The sequence below is a fragment of the Nerophis lumbriciformis genome, linkage group LG23, assembly GCF_033978685.3.
Source record: "Nerophis lumbriciformis linkage group LG23, RoL_Nlum_v2.1, whole genome shotgun sequence".
Classification (NCBI taxonomy): Eukaryota; Metazoa; Chordata; class Actinopteri; order Syngnathiformes; family Syngnathidae; genus Nerophis; species Nerophis lumbriciformis.
The window spans coordinates 3145777-3161171 of NC_084570.2; the positions used below are offsets into that span (position 1 = coordinate 3145777).

General features: G+C 43.2%; 1 protein-coding gene across 1 annotated transcript in view; it reads left to right on the forward strand.

Moving 5' to 3' along the window:
* The first annotated feature begins 476 nt into the window (after nt 1–476).
* Nucleotides 477–15395, forward strand: part of obsl1a (obscurin like cytoskeletal adaptor 1a) — a 39010-nt gene continuing 24091 nt past the window's right edge. Inside the window, exons 1-21 of the mRNA XM_061985330.1 lie at nt 477–540; nt 1092–2227; nt 2577–2846; nt 2938–3198; nt 3359–3664; nt 3727–3993; nt 4076–4351; nt 6285–6399; nt 7644–7804; nt 7876–8148; nt 8232–8507; nt 8574–8849; nt 8933–9208; nt 9275–9550; nt 9629–9898; nt 9979–10245; nt 10321–10590; nt 10672–10938; nt 11036–11302; nt 11376–11488; nt 11579–11732. Coding sequence (XP_061841314.1) covers nt 1129–2227; nt 2577–2846; nt 2938–3198; nt 3359–3664; nt 3727–3993; nt 4076–4351; nt 6285–6399; nt 7644–7804; nt 7876–8148; nt 8232–8507; nt 8574–8849; nt 8933–9208; nt 9275–9550; nt 9629–9898; nt 9979–10245; nt 10321–10590; nt 10672–10938; nt 11036–11302; nt 11376–11488; nt 11579–11732 — 5740 coding nt within the window. The 5' untranslated portion in view covers nt 477–540; nt 1092–1128. The remainder of the gene's footprint in view (nt 541–1091; nt 2228–2576; nt 2847–2937; nt 3199–3358; nt 3665–3726; nt 3994–4075; nt 4352–6284; nt 6400–7643; nt 7805–7875; nt 8149–8231; nt 8508–8573; nt 8850–8932; nt 9209–9274; nt 9551–9628; nt 9899–9978; nt 10246–10320; nt 10591–10671; nt 10939–11035; nt 11303–11375; nt 11489–11578; nt 11733–15395) is intronic.

Here is a 15395-nt window from a genome sequence, read left to right on the forward strand (position 1 = left end):
GAGTACCGCATAATTATTTGGGTCACCCAACTAGATATTACTCTAATTAGATTGTGTTCATGCAGCAACATGATCCTAAGAGCTCCAACAACTGTGTTGTCCTTCCTCCTCCTATGTGGGTGAAGTCAGGGTATGTCTCACTATCTCACCCTCCTCTCTATCTTTAGTGGTAGTGGAAGGCCTGACTTATCTGTCATGGAAGAGGATGGTATTTTTAGGTTTGGGGGGTGTTGGGGCAGCCTAGTGGGAGCAGCTGCAAAAGCCCTAACGCCATCAGCGCCCTTCCTCCGTAATGCACCTCTCTCTCACTCCCGGGATGCCGGACAATGCCGGCGTATGACGCACAGACTGTGGTTCTTTTACTCGCCAAAGCACGGGGACACAAGCAGGACATAGTGGCTGACTATTGAATAACATCACCGTTCAAAAGCAGCAGAGAGAAGAACCAAGCAAAAGAGACGTGATCTTGGTGGGCAGATACAGTATGCTGCCAGGCTGAGAAGGCAGAGCAGGTGTGCTTTCAAGGCAACATCAAAAAAGGTAATAGAATCCTAATTGTTAATGTTATGTACAGCAACAATGTAATTTATTGTGGTTAAAGGTATTCAAGAGAGTTTGGTCTTAGCCACTAAAGTGTTTTGCCTGACACATGACCTGTTTGCCCATGCCTTTTTTTAGATATACCGTAGGCCTTTTTCTTTACTAAGTTGTAGAGCCCATTTGGTATTTGAAGACTGGTTTCAAACAAAATTTAAAACCAAAATTTAATTAATGAATTAACCAAAACAGAACATATCTGAAAAGCTTGCGCCAATCCTTCCATTCCTAATTGCTGGTTCCAGTGATCGGTCACAACTCCAAGAGAAGCTAAAACTTAGTAAGTGTGTTACACTCTCTTGTTTTGAGAAATCTCTGCAACACTTATGATTGCTGCACCTGTAACTGATGAGCTTCAGCCACTATTAACCTGTTTTCAACGTATAGTGTTACATTCATTTGTCTGTGGCTGCCTGTTGGCCAGACCATAACTGTAAAGGAGAGTGGGTTTGAATAAGAATATCAAACTCCTTCCTGTTTGTATTTGCCATTAGGTCCAACTTCCTCATTCCACAACAAAAGAGCGACATCATGGACATTTTTGGAGGTGCCCCTCGTGTTTTGGGCTACTCGCGCCCTGTGGTGGCGCAGTGCGGAAAAGACGCCACTCTCAGGTGCCACATTGGCGGGGACCCTCGCCCTGACGTGATTTGGGAGCATAACAATGTCCAGATTGCGACCGATGGACGGTATAAGATCTCAGAGGAAGGAAAGTTCTACCTGTTGGGCATCAGCGAGGTGACTTTGGAAGATGCTGGTCAGTACATCTGCAAAGCTAGAAACAGTGTTGGGGAAACGTATGCCAAAGCTTCCCTCAAGGTGGAGGTAAATGATCAGCAAGTAGATATGAATGGTGTAGTGGAGCACATGACAGAAAATGGGCATGTAAATGGGCACAGCGCACTCCAAAATGGCGACCACAGATATAAGAAGGGAGGGCACTCGCTTGACCAGGAGGATGACTTCACGTCTGATGACAAGCCAAGGTTTCTTATCAAGCCCTTGTCATTGCGAGTGTACAGAGGAGAAGACGCTGCCTTCTCTTGTAAGGTCTGGGGAAAGCCAGTGCCAGAGGTGGTGTGGGAAAAAGATGGCAAGAAACTGAACGACATTTTCGAGAGCTCCCACTTCACTGTTAGCAGTCAAGACGGTGGATGGTTCCAGCTTAAGATCAATCGAACGCGTATGCCTGACAAAGGAGTCTACACCTGCAAGGCAATCAACTGCGATGGCGAGGCCCTGGCTGGGGCAGTCCTCCTCGTTGAGCCTATGCCAGAGCGAGAGGACAGAAAATTAACCAGTCAGCCAAAAGTCAGAGGCAAGCTTAGTTTGTCGAGGCTCAAGGAAGAGCCATCAGTCAGTGCATCTAAAGTCAAGAAGTTTGTAGTGGCAGAGGGAAAACATGCCAAGTTCCGCTGCTCTGTCACAGGAAAACCAAAGCCAGAAATAATCTGGAAGAAAGATGAGGTTATCCTAGAGCCCGGCAGACGCCATCTCATATTCGAGGACCGAGAAGGCTATTACACACTAAAGGTTCTGTACTGTAAAGTTCAGGACACAGGGCTGTACGTGTGTGCAGCATCCAACGCCCTTGGAGATACGCTCAGTGCTGTTCATCTGTCTGTCAAAGGTGAGATACAACCAACATAAGCTTGCAGTACTTCTGTCATTTATTGTATTCTCTGGATTTTCCATATTTCCATCTTCTTTATCACTTCTCCTGTGCAGGAGCCTATCCCAGCTGACTTAGAGTGAGAGGCAGTACACCACCACAGGACTCACACATACAGCTAGACAACTAGTATAGTCACACATTGTTTTGCATTTGGGGGAAAGCTCTTTTCTTTTGGTATTAGAATAATTGCCAAACATATAAACTGAAGATGGCCAATTGCGCTTTTCCCTTATATTCATATTCATTTTTGAAAGGTTACCTTCCACACGTGACCTTTACAATTAGGATTATTTTTTCTCTTCAGGCTCTCATGTACGATTCAGGCGTCCGTTAAAAGATGTGGAAGCAAGGGAGAGGGACGTTGCTGTACTGGAATGTGAGGTTCCCGATGACTCTGTTCCGATCACCTGGTATCTGGAGGACCACAGGCTCATGCCTGGTAGCAAATATGGGATCGAGCAGCAAGGTACCAGGCGGAAACTCACCATCCAAGATGTGGGAATGGACGATGATGGAGTGTATCTCTGCGAGATGCCAGATGGGGCTAAGAGCATAGCAGAGCTGTTGGTCAAAGGTACTATGCACTCTCAATCTAGTCATCTTTCATCTTCATTTGCATCATAAAGAGTGTTTACGATAAGTCATTATAACTCTTCCTCCTGCAGGTAAAATAGTGCGTAAACTTCCACGAAAGGTGGAGGTGTTGGAGGGCGAGAATGCCGCATTTTGTGTGGAAGTGGAGGACGATGACATGGAGGTCCACTGGTTCAAAGACGGTCAAAAAATGTATGAAACACATCAGACAATCCTCAAGTCTTTTGGAAAAACGCACATTCTGGTCTTTGTCAATGTGGCCCACCAAGACTCTGGGGTGGTGACTTTTATCACGGGGAGATCCAAGACTTCGTCGCGCCTCAAAGTCAGAGGTATACTAGCATTACATCTTTTCAGGTTTAGTTACATGTTTTCAAGGTGTTAAGATCACAGCTAATGGATATACAGCTCACACATTTTAAAAACATGCTTGTATTTTAACCGAAAAGAACACATATATTCTTGTTTAGATTATCTGTGCTTTTCTTGAAGCCACAAGACACTGCCCACCGATCTGTCCTGTTGGAGTCAAAATGGATGTGGATGGTCCAAACGGAGCCCTGCTCTCCTGGGTTCCTGCGCCAAACAGCCAGACAACGACTCGCTCCATTTTTGTGGTGGAGAGACAAGAAGTGGGCTCACAGGAGTGGCAGAAGTGCTTCACCTCTGGGACTGCCACCTCAACTGAGGTCTGCGGCAATGGTGTATCGCAGGAGGGAGACTACCGTTTCAGAGTCTGTTGCATCAACAAGTATGGCCGCAGTGGCCATGTGGAGTTTCCAAAAGTTGTACATCTTGGTAGGTTAAAATGTAGTCTCTGGATGGCACAAAATTACAAAGACGTTTCTTCCTTTGTTTAGTTCCAGGGCCAAAGATTTACAGTCAGCTTCAGGGCCTAGAGGTCACAGAGGGACAGGATGCTGTCTTTTCCATCGGGCTCTCAATCCCAATGGCTGGTTCCTGGTTTCTGAACAGTGCCCAGCTGCAAAACGGTGGACGGTACTCAATAAAACAGTCCAAAACACAGCATACATTAGTTATCCATGAAACTGTCTCTACCGACGATGAGACAGAAATCACATTCATCGCCAACGGGGTGCGAGATTCCGCCATTCTCAAAGTAAAACGTACGTTAAGAAGAATTTTCGGATTGTCAAATTGAGTCTTTGAAGAGGTCATCATTTTGAATCTGTGCCCGTGTCTTTGCAGCCGCTGTGGTGAAGTTCAGCCCTCTTTTGGAATCTGACATGAGCAAGAAGGTGGAGACCGGTGACGTGATTGTGCTCTACTGCGAAGTCTCCTGTCCCTCAGCTAAAGTAAGCTGGTTTAGAGATGGAGAGGAGCTGCAGGGTAGTGACCGCCTGAAGACCCAATCAGATGGGAACATGAGGAGGATTGTGATTCACTCAGCTGAGAAGCAGGACACTGGAGTTTACACATGCCAGACATCAGGCAATGTCATTTCATTCACTGTTGAGGTTGCAGGTAATGTATCTGAACAAATACTATAGCTTCTATAGTGTATATCGTACAATATATAAAATAGTTGATGGAGATTAACTTGGGCAGCACGGTGGCATAGGGCTTAGTGCGTCTGCCTCACAATACGAAGGTCCTGAGTAGTCTTGGGTTCAATCCCAGGCTCGGGATCTTTCTGTGTGGAGTTTGCATGTTCTCCCCGTGACTGCGTGGGTTCCCTCCGGGTACTCCGGCTTCCTCCCACCTCCAAAGACATGCACCTGGGGATAGGTTGATTGGAAACAATAAAATTGGCCCTAGTGTGTGAATGTGAGTGTGAATGTTGTCTGTCTATCTGTGTTGGCCCTGCGATGAGATGGCGACTTGTCCAGTGTGTACTCCGCCTTCCGCCCGATTGTAGCTGAGATAGGCTCCAGCGCCCCCCGCGACCCCAAAGGGAGTAAGCGGTAGAAAATGGATGGATGGATGGATGGATGGAGATTAACTTACTAACATTTCAAATGTGCTTCGCATTTTTGCTGTCATTGTTGCATGCCACCGTCACTGTTTTTGAGATATTTGCCTTTTTTTGCTCAGTTTTCTTTTTGTTTTCCCTGAGTATCCTCACTGTTCGGATACGTTTTCCTTACATTATAGAATATTTTTTATTCAAACGAGAAATGTGATATTGAAATAGTTTTAGGTCAGACCAACTGGAACACAAACTGAAAAGTGCCAGAAATGGTGTAATACATACAAAAAGTACAGATCTATAGGTTCTGTTAAATTATCAATTGATGCAAAGCTCCTTGCGAACACGAGCCAAAGACAGTAATTACTACCCACACCCAACATTTCAGACTTAAACCACAGGTCCATCACCAGACTGGCAAAAACAATAGTCCAGGATATCACTCACTCACTACACCAATACATCATCCCACTACCATCAGGGCGCAGGTACAGAACTATCAAATTCCGGAGGGCGCGCCTCAGGAAAAGCTTTATCCCTGCAGCTATAGCCGCCCTTAACAGCAGACCCGGCCGACCTGTCTGACAAGCCTGTAAATGTGTGTTGGTCATGTATGATGTCTTTTTTTTTTTTTTTTTTGTGATGTGTAATATCTAGTGTTTAAATGTACGGCAGTGACAATGAATTTCCCCAAGGGGACTAATAAATCTAAATCAAAATTAGGTCTCAAATCTTAGTTTCTTCAACATATTTTTAATGATGCCTATTTAAAATAGGTAAATCTAAAAAAAATTAAATTAATCACATAAAAACACAGATTAATTACGTCATTTATTTTGGCGGTCCATTCGCCTCTAATTTAACGGATAGTTACCTGAAAGGTAGCATGAGTTGCTATACGGTCAGTGATTAATCGGTCTGGTCAATGCCAGTGCAAAGACTAGTGTGCTTGGTGGCAAATTTGACTTCAAATATATACCCCGACGGGACTTAATATAAAACTGTTACCAGGTTTTGAGCAAATACATTATGAGCTTTCAAGTACCGTATTTTTCGGAGTATAAGTCGCACCGGAGTATAAGTCGCACCTGCCGAAAATGCATAATAAAGAAGGAAAAAAACATTTATAAGTCGCACTGGAGCCCGGCCAAACTATGAAAAAAACTGCGACTTATAGTCCAAAAAATACGGTAAGTCATTTTTTATAAATACAATTGCATATGACATTCTGACAATATTATTGCGTTCGTGTCAAAATATTATTTCTTAAAGTCAATCTAAATTTGTAAACACATTACATTTCCTACGATTAATCAAAATTCAAAAGTGTGATAAATCTGATTTACAAAATAAATTGTTTGACAGCACTCTAAATACAATTATAATATGATCATATTTTATACGCCAGACTTGTCCTATTGTTGGCCTTGTCTTCGTTTACCTTGGAACAAAATCTGCCATTTCATCTAATTTATCTCCATTCTCCAGGTCCTACAGTGGAGTTCAGTCAAGCTCCTGAGGAGGAGCTCCTTAAGAGCAGTATGGAGCTAGACCCGGTGGTGCTGCTCTGCCACGTCTCCAGAGACGATGCTGAAGTTGTGTGGTGAGAAGAGTAATAACTCCATCATGCGATTTGTTAAAGGGGAACATTATCACAATTTCAGAAAGGTTAAAACCATTAAAAATCAGTTTCCAGTGGCTTATTTTATTTTTCGAAGTTTTTTTCAAAATTTTACCCATTACGCAATATCCCTAAAAAAAGCTTCAAAGTGCCTGATTTTAACCATCATTATATACACCCGTCCATTTTCCTGTGACGTCACATAGTGATGCCGATACAAACAAACATGGCGGAAAGAACAGCAAGGTATAGCGACATTAGCTCGGATTCAAACTCGGATTTCAGCGGCTTAAGTGATTCAACAGATTACGCATGTATTGAAACGGATGGTTGTAGTGTGGAAGCAGGTAGCGAAAATGAAATTGAAGAAGAAACTAAAGCTATTGAGCCATATCGGTTTGAACCGTATGCAAGCGAAACCGACGAAAACGACACGACAGCCAGCGACACGGGAGAAAGTGAGGACGAATTCGGCGATCGCCTTCTAACCAACGATTGGTATGTGTTTGTTTGGCATTAAAGGAAACTAACAACTATGAACTAAGTTTACAGCATATGAAATACATTTGGCAACAACATGCACTTTGAGAGTGCAGACAGCCCAATTTTCATCAATTAATATATTCTGTAGACATACCCTCATCCGCTCTCTTTTCCTGGGGGTCTGGCGGCAGATTTCTTTAACTTTATCGTTGGAAATGCATCTGCTTTGAGTGTCGCAGGATATCCACACATTCTTGCCATCTCTGTCGTAGCATAGCTTTCGTCGGTAAAGTGTGCGGAACAAACGTCCAATTTCTTGCCACTTTCGCATCTTTGGGCCACTGGTGCAACTTGAATCCGTCCCTGTTCGTGTTGTTACACCCTCCGACAACACACCGACGAGGCATGATGTCTCCAAGGTACGGAAAACAGTCGAAAAAACGGAAAATAACAGAGCTGATTTGACTCGGTGTTTGTAATGTGTTTGAGAAAATGGCGGATTGCTTCCCGATGTGACGTCAACGTGAGCGAATAATAGAAAGGCGTTTAATTCGCCAAATTCACGCATTTAGAGTTCGGAAATCGGATAAAAAAATATATGGTCTTTTTTCTGCAACATCAAGGTATATATTGACGCTTACATAGGTCTGGTGATAATGTTCCCCTTTAAATGTTGCAACCCAAACAAGACAGATGCTGCTTTTTGCATACTTCACATCTATTTTTTGATTGGGCTTGTCCAGGTTTAAGGATGGTCGTGAAATTGAAGCCAGTGACAACATCACTCTGCAGGCAGAGGGAACACTGAGGAGGCTGATCATCCGCTCTGCCGAAACCTCAGATGCAGGCAGCTACACCTGCCAAGCAGGAAACAACAGCATGGACTTCACTGTCGATGTTAAAGGTAGGTTGCAGGGGACAAGTAACAAAAGTAAATGTTCATGTTTAAAACAAAATTCTGTACTCCCTCTGCAGAGCCCCCAGTGATGATTGTAAATCCTAAAGACGATGTTGTGGTGGAGCGTTACATTTCTGAGGACATTGAACTGCAGTGCGAGTTGTCTCGTTCTGGCGGAAAGGTGCAGTGGTTCAAAAATGGCGAGGAGGTGGAGGAGGGCAGTAATATCCATTTGTTAAAAGAAGGTCCCTATAGGATGTTGACCATTCTCAACAGCACAGTGGAGGATGGGGGGGAGTACATCTGCGAGACAAATGGGGACTCTGTGTTTTTCCAACTAACTGTCACAGGTGAAAACAGAAATTTGATTTCCCAATACTCACAAATTTGTAACCAGCAGGCCGCATGTGAATATGTATTCCTTATGTGCCAGAACCCCCTGTACAGATCATTTCCCCCACTGAGTCGGTGCTTGAACTTACTCAATCGGCTTCCACAAAGCTACAGCTCAGATGTGAGATCTCAAGTCCAGAAGCTCATGTCACATGGTACAAAGATGGCCTGGAAGTAGAGGAGGGTCAAAACCTCATTCTAGAGGTAGATGGTGCAAAACGTCAGCTGGTTATCCCTTTGGCCTCTGTAAAGGACGGAGGAGAGTATTTGTGTGACACTGAAGACGACTCCGTTACCTTCATGGTGACTATTAAAGGTCAGAACGAGGAGATGTTTCCCACAAAGACGCTCAATAAATAACAGTAATTCTCTGTTTATTTAGAGCAACCAGTGGCACTTTCATGTCTTGAAAACACACTTAAGGAACTGGAGAGTTTTGCAGGGAAGCCAATCGTGTTGGAGGTCCAGGTGTCACGCCCAAATGCAGGTGTGAAGTGGCTCCTAAATGGGCAAACAATAAAAGAGAGCAGCTCTGCAACCATGACAGAGAATGGTTTAATCCGTCGTTTAACAATCCACTCTCCTTCTGTGGAGGATTCTGGCACATACAGCTGTGACGCTGTAAATGACAGACTTGACTTTCAGGTCCACATTTCAGGTAAGGCCACCAAACAAGCCACATGTAAGTATTATAGTTGTTCAAGATTTGTGCAATCGATTTATTGTTTTCTACAACTTCAGAGCCCCCAGTGAAAATTTTAAGGAAATCTGACATCGACACAAACCTCAAAGTACTGAGCTCTGATGACATTGTGTTAGAATGTGAGCTCTCCAGTACCGATGCCAAAACCAAATGGTACAAGGATGGCAGTCGTATTGAGGGTGATGGAAGATTCTGTGAGGAAGAGGAAGGCGCCTTCCGCTCACTCGTCATCCTCAATGCTGAGCTTGGAGACTCAGGAGAATACTTTATGGATGCTGGAGATGACAACATTAGCTTTCTGGTTACAGTGCAAGGTATATTTAATGGACTGACTGAAAAAATTGAAAAAAATAACTCTTCGAAACTGCTCTACTTCTCAGAACCTCCAGTAGCCATTTTGGGCAGCTCAAAAGATACAGACTACCAGGAAATGACAGCAGGTGATGACTTGATCCTGGCTTGTGAGGTGTCCCGTGCAAATGCTTGTGTTCAGTGGTACTGCAATGACAGACTGCTGGTCAATGACTCTCGCACCTATATCGAATGCAATGGTACTTTAAGGAAAATCATCATCTCAAACGTTCAATCTTCGGATTCTGGAAAGTACGTTTGTGATGCCGTGGATGATAAGATGATCAGTATTGTAAGGATTCAAGGTAAAACCATCTTTCCAAGTACTTTGACCAATGTCGGACATTGAGTGAATCTAACTTCTTTTTCTGATGTTCTCAAAGAACCTCCAGTGAGGTTCGTAAATAAGGAAGATGACATTGTTGTGACTAGTTATGAGGCAGAGAGTGTGACCTTGACGAGCTGCGTGTCCAAGGAGCATGCTCTGGTACGCTGGCTCAAAGACTGGACACCAGTTGAAGGTGAGCGTTTCCAGGTACTCACTGAAGGACATAAGCGTACCCTCACCATTGCACCTTTGAGGCGCTCGGATGCTGGCGAATACACCTGTGATGTCGGCACTGACCAAATTCATTTCAGCCTGCTGGTAAAAGGTATGACACTTTTTTGACATCAGACATGATTTCATATTCTAGAAGCATGCAAACACTTGTGTTTAATCTATGCTTTGCAGAAATGAGAATCAAATTTTTAAGGCCCATTGAAGACACTGTAGCTCACGCCGACGGAATGGTGACCTTTCGCTGTGAAGTGTGCAAGCCAAAAGCGGATGTGCAGTGGTTGAAGAATGGTGTTGAGGTTGTTCCAAATCGAAGGTTCTCCATTCGAGCAGATGGAGTTGAGCGAAGTTTGACCATCCATCGTTTGACAAGAGAAGATTCTGGGGAATACGCCTGCGAGTCCAGAGATGACAGAACGGCAGCGATGCTTGCAGTACACAGTAAGCAAGACTACATTTTCTCAGTTATATCTTATATTTCGTATAATATTTATTCACATCATTTTGTCACATCAGTGCCCCGAGTGGTGGAGTTCCTTACTGAGCTCCACAACACAACTGTTCTTGAAGGAGAAGATGCTACTTTCAAGTGTGTGGTTTCGCCTGAGGATGTACAGCTGGTCTGGTTCATGGATAACGAGGTGATCAGCCACGGTGACCGTTTTCAGGTGACACAAAATGGTTTGTGCCACACCTTACTGATCAGGATGTGCCGGATGTTGGACTGTTCTAAAATCACAGCTGAAGCCGAAGGAACAACAAGCCAAGCAAACCTCAGAGTTCAAGGTAAATCTAATCAACAACAGTATTACTTATTGTACATCAATACACCATGACCTTGATATCTCTAATCTCCTTCGTGTTTAGAGGCTCAGGTTATGTTTACAAAGAAAATGGACGCTGTCATGGCAGAAGAGTTTGATGATGCCACCCTGGAGACAGTGATCAGTCTTGAGATAGGTGAGGTGCAGTGGATGAGGCAGGGGGTGGTCATCCAGTCTGGGTCCCGTTATACACTCACCCAGGATGGCTGTAAACGTAGTCTGACCATTCACAATTTAAATCTGTCGGACCGCGGAACCTACCGCTGCGAGACTCTGCACGACAGGACCCTGGTCAAGCTAAATGTAGAGCGTAAGTGGTGAAAATTAAGATATGTTGTCTGCGTTCAGATGAACGGGAATACTTTATTTTAAAAGTTTCTAACCGTACCCGTTCTCGTTTAATGCAGCCCGCAAAATCTCCATCCGTAAAGGCCTGACTGATCAGGAAACCTTTGAACACGATACAGCGTCTTTCGAAGTGGAGTTGTCCCACAGTGACGTTGAGGGCATATGGCAAAAGGGTGGTATTAGAGTGAAATCAAACAACCAGTTAAGAGTGAGCTCCAATGGGCAAGTTCATGGCCTCACCCTTTCTAACCTCACTCTGGAGGACACTGGTACCATTGTCTTCTCTGCCGAAGGGGTGCGGACAACTGCCAGGCTAACAGTCAATGGTAACAAAAGGACTTTCTGTAGTATTATTGACAACTACGTCCAATATAAATGACCTGCTAATTCAATTAACAGAGACTCCAGTGACCATTTTGAGAGCTCTGACTGATGTCCGTGTCGAGGAAGAACTTCCTGCCATTCTGGAATGTGAATTCTCCCGACATAATATTGACATCAGATGGTTCAAGGTAAAATCAGTAGATAATTTACAACACAAAATTGTTGTAGTATTCGTCAAAAACATAAATAACTTTGTCTATCTTCGACGTAAAATCAAGAGTGGGACCGAACTAAAGCCAGGTACGAACTGCCGGATCTACTCCATGGGGAGGAAGAAGTTCTGTCATATCCTACAGTGCTCTGTGGCGGATGCTGGTGTCTACACATGTGATGCAGGGGAAATCAATACTATCTGTTCTGTGGAGGTTTATGGTGAGTCTGATAACATTCTGCCTGCACACAGAAATATAGAGTGGGGGGAATAATTGATTGATCCCCTGATGTTTTTTGTTTTTTTTTAAGTTTAACCACTTACATAGACATGAACAGTACATAATGTTTTCTTTGCACGTTTATTTTATAAGAGCTTAATGACCAACAAAAATGCTGAAAAAAAAACATTTAATTAAATAAGGGTTGTATATTAATTTGTATTTAAATTCTTGGTACCAACCACCAAGAATCCTGACCCTGAACATACTTACTCTCGAGGTCGATGCAAGATCCCACCTGATGGTGTAAGGATCAGGTTTTCGATTAGTCCACGTACAAGCAGATCTGGAAGTTTGCCACTGAACCCCTGAATACATACTTTTCCGAACTATAGCTCACACTGGTATATAAGCCTCACGCACAAAATGTTGTATTTCTTCCCCCATATATCAGCCGCACCGGACTATAAGCCGCAGATGTATATGTTGTGAAATCAGTTATTTACATAGAAATATATTGTAAATGTTTACTTACATACCTTAATTGTTTCCAGACGGTAAAACAGCTCTTCAAATAGTCATTGTCCTGGACCCTCCAGCTGTGAAAGCTAGCTCTCAATCAGCTAGACATACTCAATAATTCCACAGTGATGTGTTGGTGACTTTACTGGGGAATTTGTGGTACTGAAACAATACAGAAATAATGCCATTATATGTAAATGATACTAACACAGACACTTGTAAACATGTTAGCATATTAGCTAATGTTAAGGACACTAGCTTCATTACAATAGTAACACTCCTACAAACATCACACATAGTGTGAGTATAAATACAGGTAAAAGCCAGTAAATTAGAATATTTTGAAAAACTTGATTTATTTCAGTAATTGCATTCAAAAGGTGTAACTTGTACATTATATTTATTCATTGCACACAGACTGATGCATTCAAATGTTTATTTCATTTAATTTTGATGATTTGAAGTGGCAACAAATGAAAATCCAAAATTCCGTGTGTCACAAAATTAGAATATTACTTAAGGCTAATACAAAAAAGGGATTTTTAGAAATGTTGGCCAACTGAAAAGTATGAAAATGAAAAATATGAGCATGTACAATACTCAATACTTGGTTGGAGCTCCTTTTGCCTCAATTACTGCGTTAATGCGGCGTGGCATGTAGTCGATGAGTTTCCGGCACTGCTCAGGTGTTATGAGAGCCCAGGTTGCTCTGATAGTGGCCTTCAACTCTTCTGCATTTTTGGGTCTGGCATTCTGCATCTTCCTTTTCACAATACCCCACAGATTTTCTATGGGGCTAAGGTCAGGGGAGTTGGCGGGCCAATTTAGAACAGAAATACCATGGTCCGTAAACCAGGCACGGGTAGATTTTGCGCTGTGTGCAAGCGCCAAGTCCTGTTGGAACTTGAAATCTCCATCTCCATAGAGCAGGTCAGCAGCAGGAAGCATGAAGTGCTCTAAAACTTGCTGGTAGACGGCTGCGTTGACCCTGGATCTCAGGAAACAGAGTGGACCGACACCAGCAGATGACATGGCACCCCAAACCATCACTGATGGTGGAAACTTTACACTAGACTTCAGGCAACGTGGATCCTGTGCCTCTCCTGTCTTCCTCCAGACTCTGGGACCTCGATTTCCAAAGGAAATGCAAACCAAACCAACCCCTGATGGTTTGGGGTGCCATGTCATCTGCTGGTGTCGGTCCACTCTGTTTCCTGAGATCCAGGGTCAACGCAGCCGTCTACCAGCAAGTTTTAGAGCACTTCATGCTTCCTGCTGCTGACCTGCTCTATGGAGATGGAGATTTCAAGTTCCAACAGGACTTGGCGCCTGCACACAGCGCAAAATCTACCCGTGCCTGGTTTACGGACCATGGTATTTCTGTTCTAAATTGGCCCGCCAACTCCCCTGACCTTAGCCCCATAGAAAATCTGTGGGGTATTGTGAAAAGGAAGATGCAGAATGCCAGACCCAAAAACGCAGAAGAGTTGAAGGCCACTATCAGAGCAACCTGGGCTCTCATAACACCTGAGCAGTGCCAGAAACTTATCGACTCCATGCCACGCCGCATTAACGCAGTAATTGAGGCAAAAGGAGCTCCAACCAAGTATTGAGTATTGTACATGCTCATATTTTTCATTTTCATACTTTTCAGTTGGCCAACATTTCTAAAAATCCCTTTTTTGTATTAGCCTTAAGTAATATTCTAATTTTGTGACACACGGAATTTTGGATTTTCATTTGTTGCCACTTCAAATCATCAAAATTAAATGAAATAAACATTTGAATGCATCAGTCTGTGTGCAATGAATAAATATAATGTACAAGTTACACCTTTTGAATGCAATTACTGAAATAAATCAAGTTTTTCAAAATATTCTAATTTACTGGCTTTTACCTGTAGTTGTAGTTGTATTGTAAAACGTACAAACGTTGTTTGGAGTGACTGATGAAGATTACATACGAGTGGAAATGCTTTGGATGACTACAAGACGGACTCCTGGTTGAAAGTACAAAAGTGCTTAAAAGATGGAATTTTTAATTATTTTCAATAGCTGCACTGTTTTATAAGCTGCAGGGTACAAAGTGCAGAAAAAAGTAGCAGCTTGCAGTACGGAATTTACGGTAAATTCAAACTGTAAAAATGCAGCTGTTTGGCATCAACTTGAGTCGCTGTGTTTAAAAGGCAGACAAATGTTGATTACCCCAAACATATTAATGTCCAAACGCCAGGTTAGAAACATGCCGCTTAGGGTCTGTTTCTCTGCTGCGAGTTTGAACAGGGTAATATACAATAGAACAGTAGTTCTTAGCCTGGGTTCGATCGAACCCTAGGGGTTCGGTGAGTCGGCCTCAGGGGTTCGGCAGAGCCTCAGCCGCGGAGGTCAAGACACGCCCGACTCATCGTGTAAACAAAAACTTCTCCCTGTCGGCGTATTATGGATACCCCCAAACAATGTTCCCTCTAATTTTCCATATGTGTGAGCAAACGCAAACACTCCTTGAGCATTCATGTGGAGCACATGTGAGCGATGTCAGACATGCACATGCACTGTGGTCACACCTGACTAAATAACAAGTTCAATGTTTTATTATTGTAATCAAAAGACAGCAGTCATTTTCAAATATAAGTGTTTTGGCCCACTTACAATGACTATAACATATGTTTTTCATGAGTTGTGTACTAGTATTATATGTCTGGGTGGGGGTCCTACTTTGGAAATAATGTGTACCCCTTTCAGATATCGCATTTAGTTCCCACTAAAACATTCACATGTTGCACAATGAGATGTAAACATGGGATCATGTGTACATTCCTGTAACTTTCCATTTGTAAAATATATCTTTATTAGTATTTCTTTAATATAATAATATCATTATATGATTACGGTTCGGGTTCGGTGAATGCGCATATGAAATTGGTGGGGTTCGGTACCTCCAACAAGGTTAAGAACCACTGCCATAGAATCTTCGACAAGAACCTTCTGGCACAAGTCATAATGCTAAGATGGTTCATGAATGGGTCTTCCAACATGACAGTGACCCAAAACATACGGCCAAGGCAACAAAGGAGTGGCCTAGCCAGTCTCTTGACCTTTATCCCTTTATCCCTTTAAATCTGTGGAGGGATCTGAAACTTCAA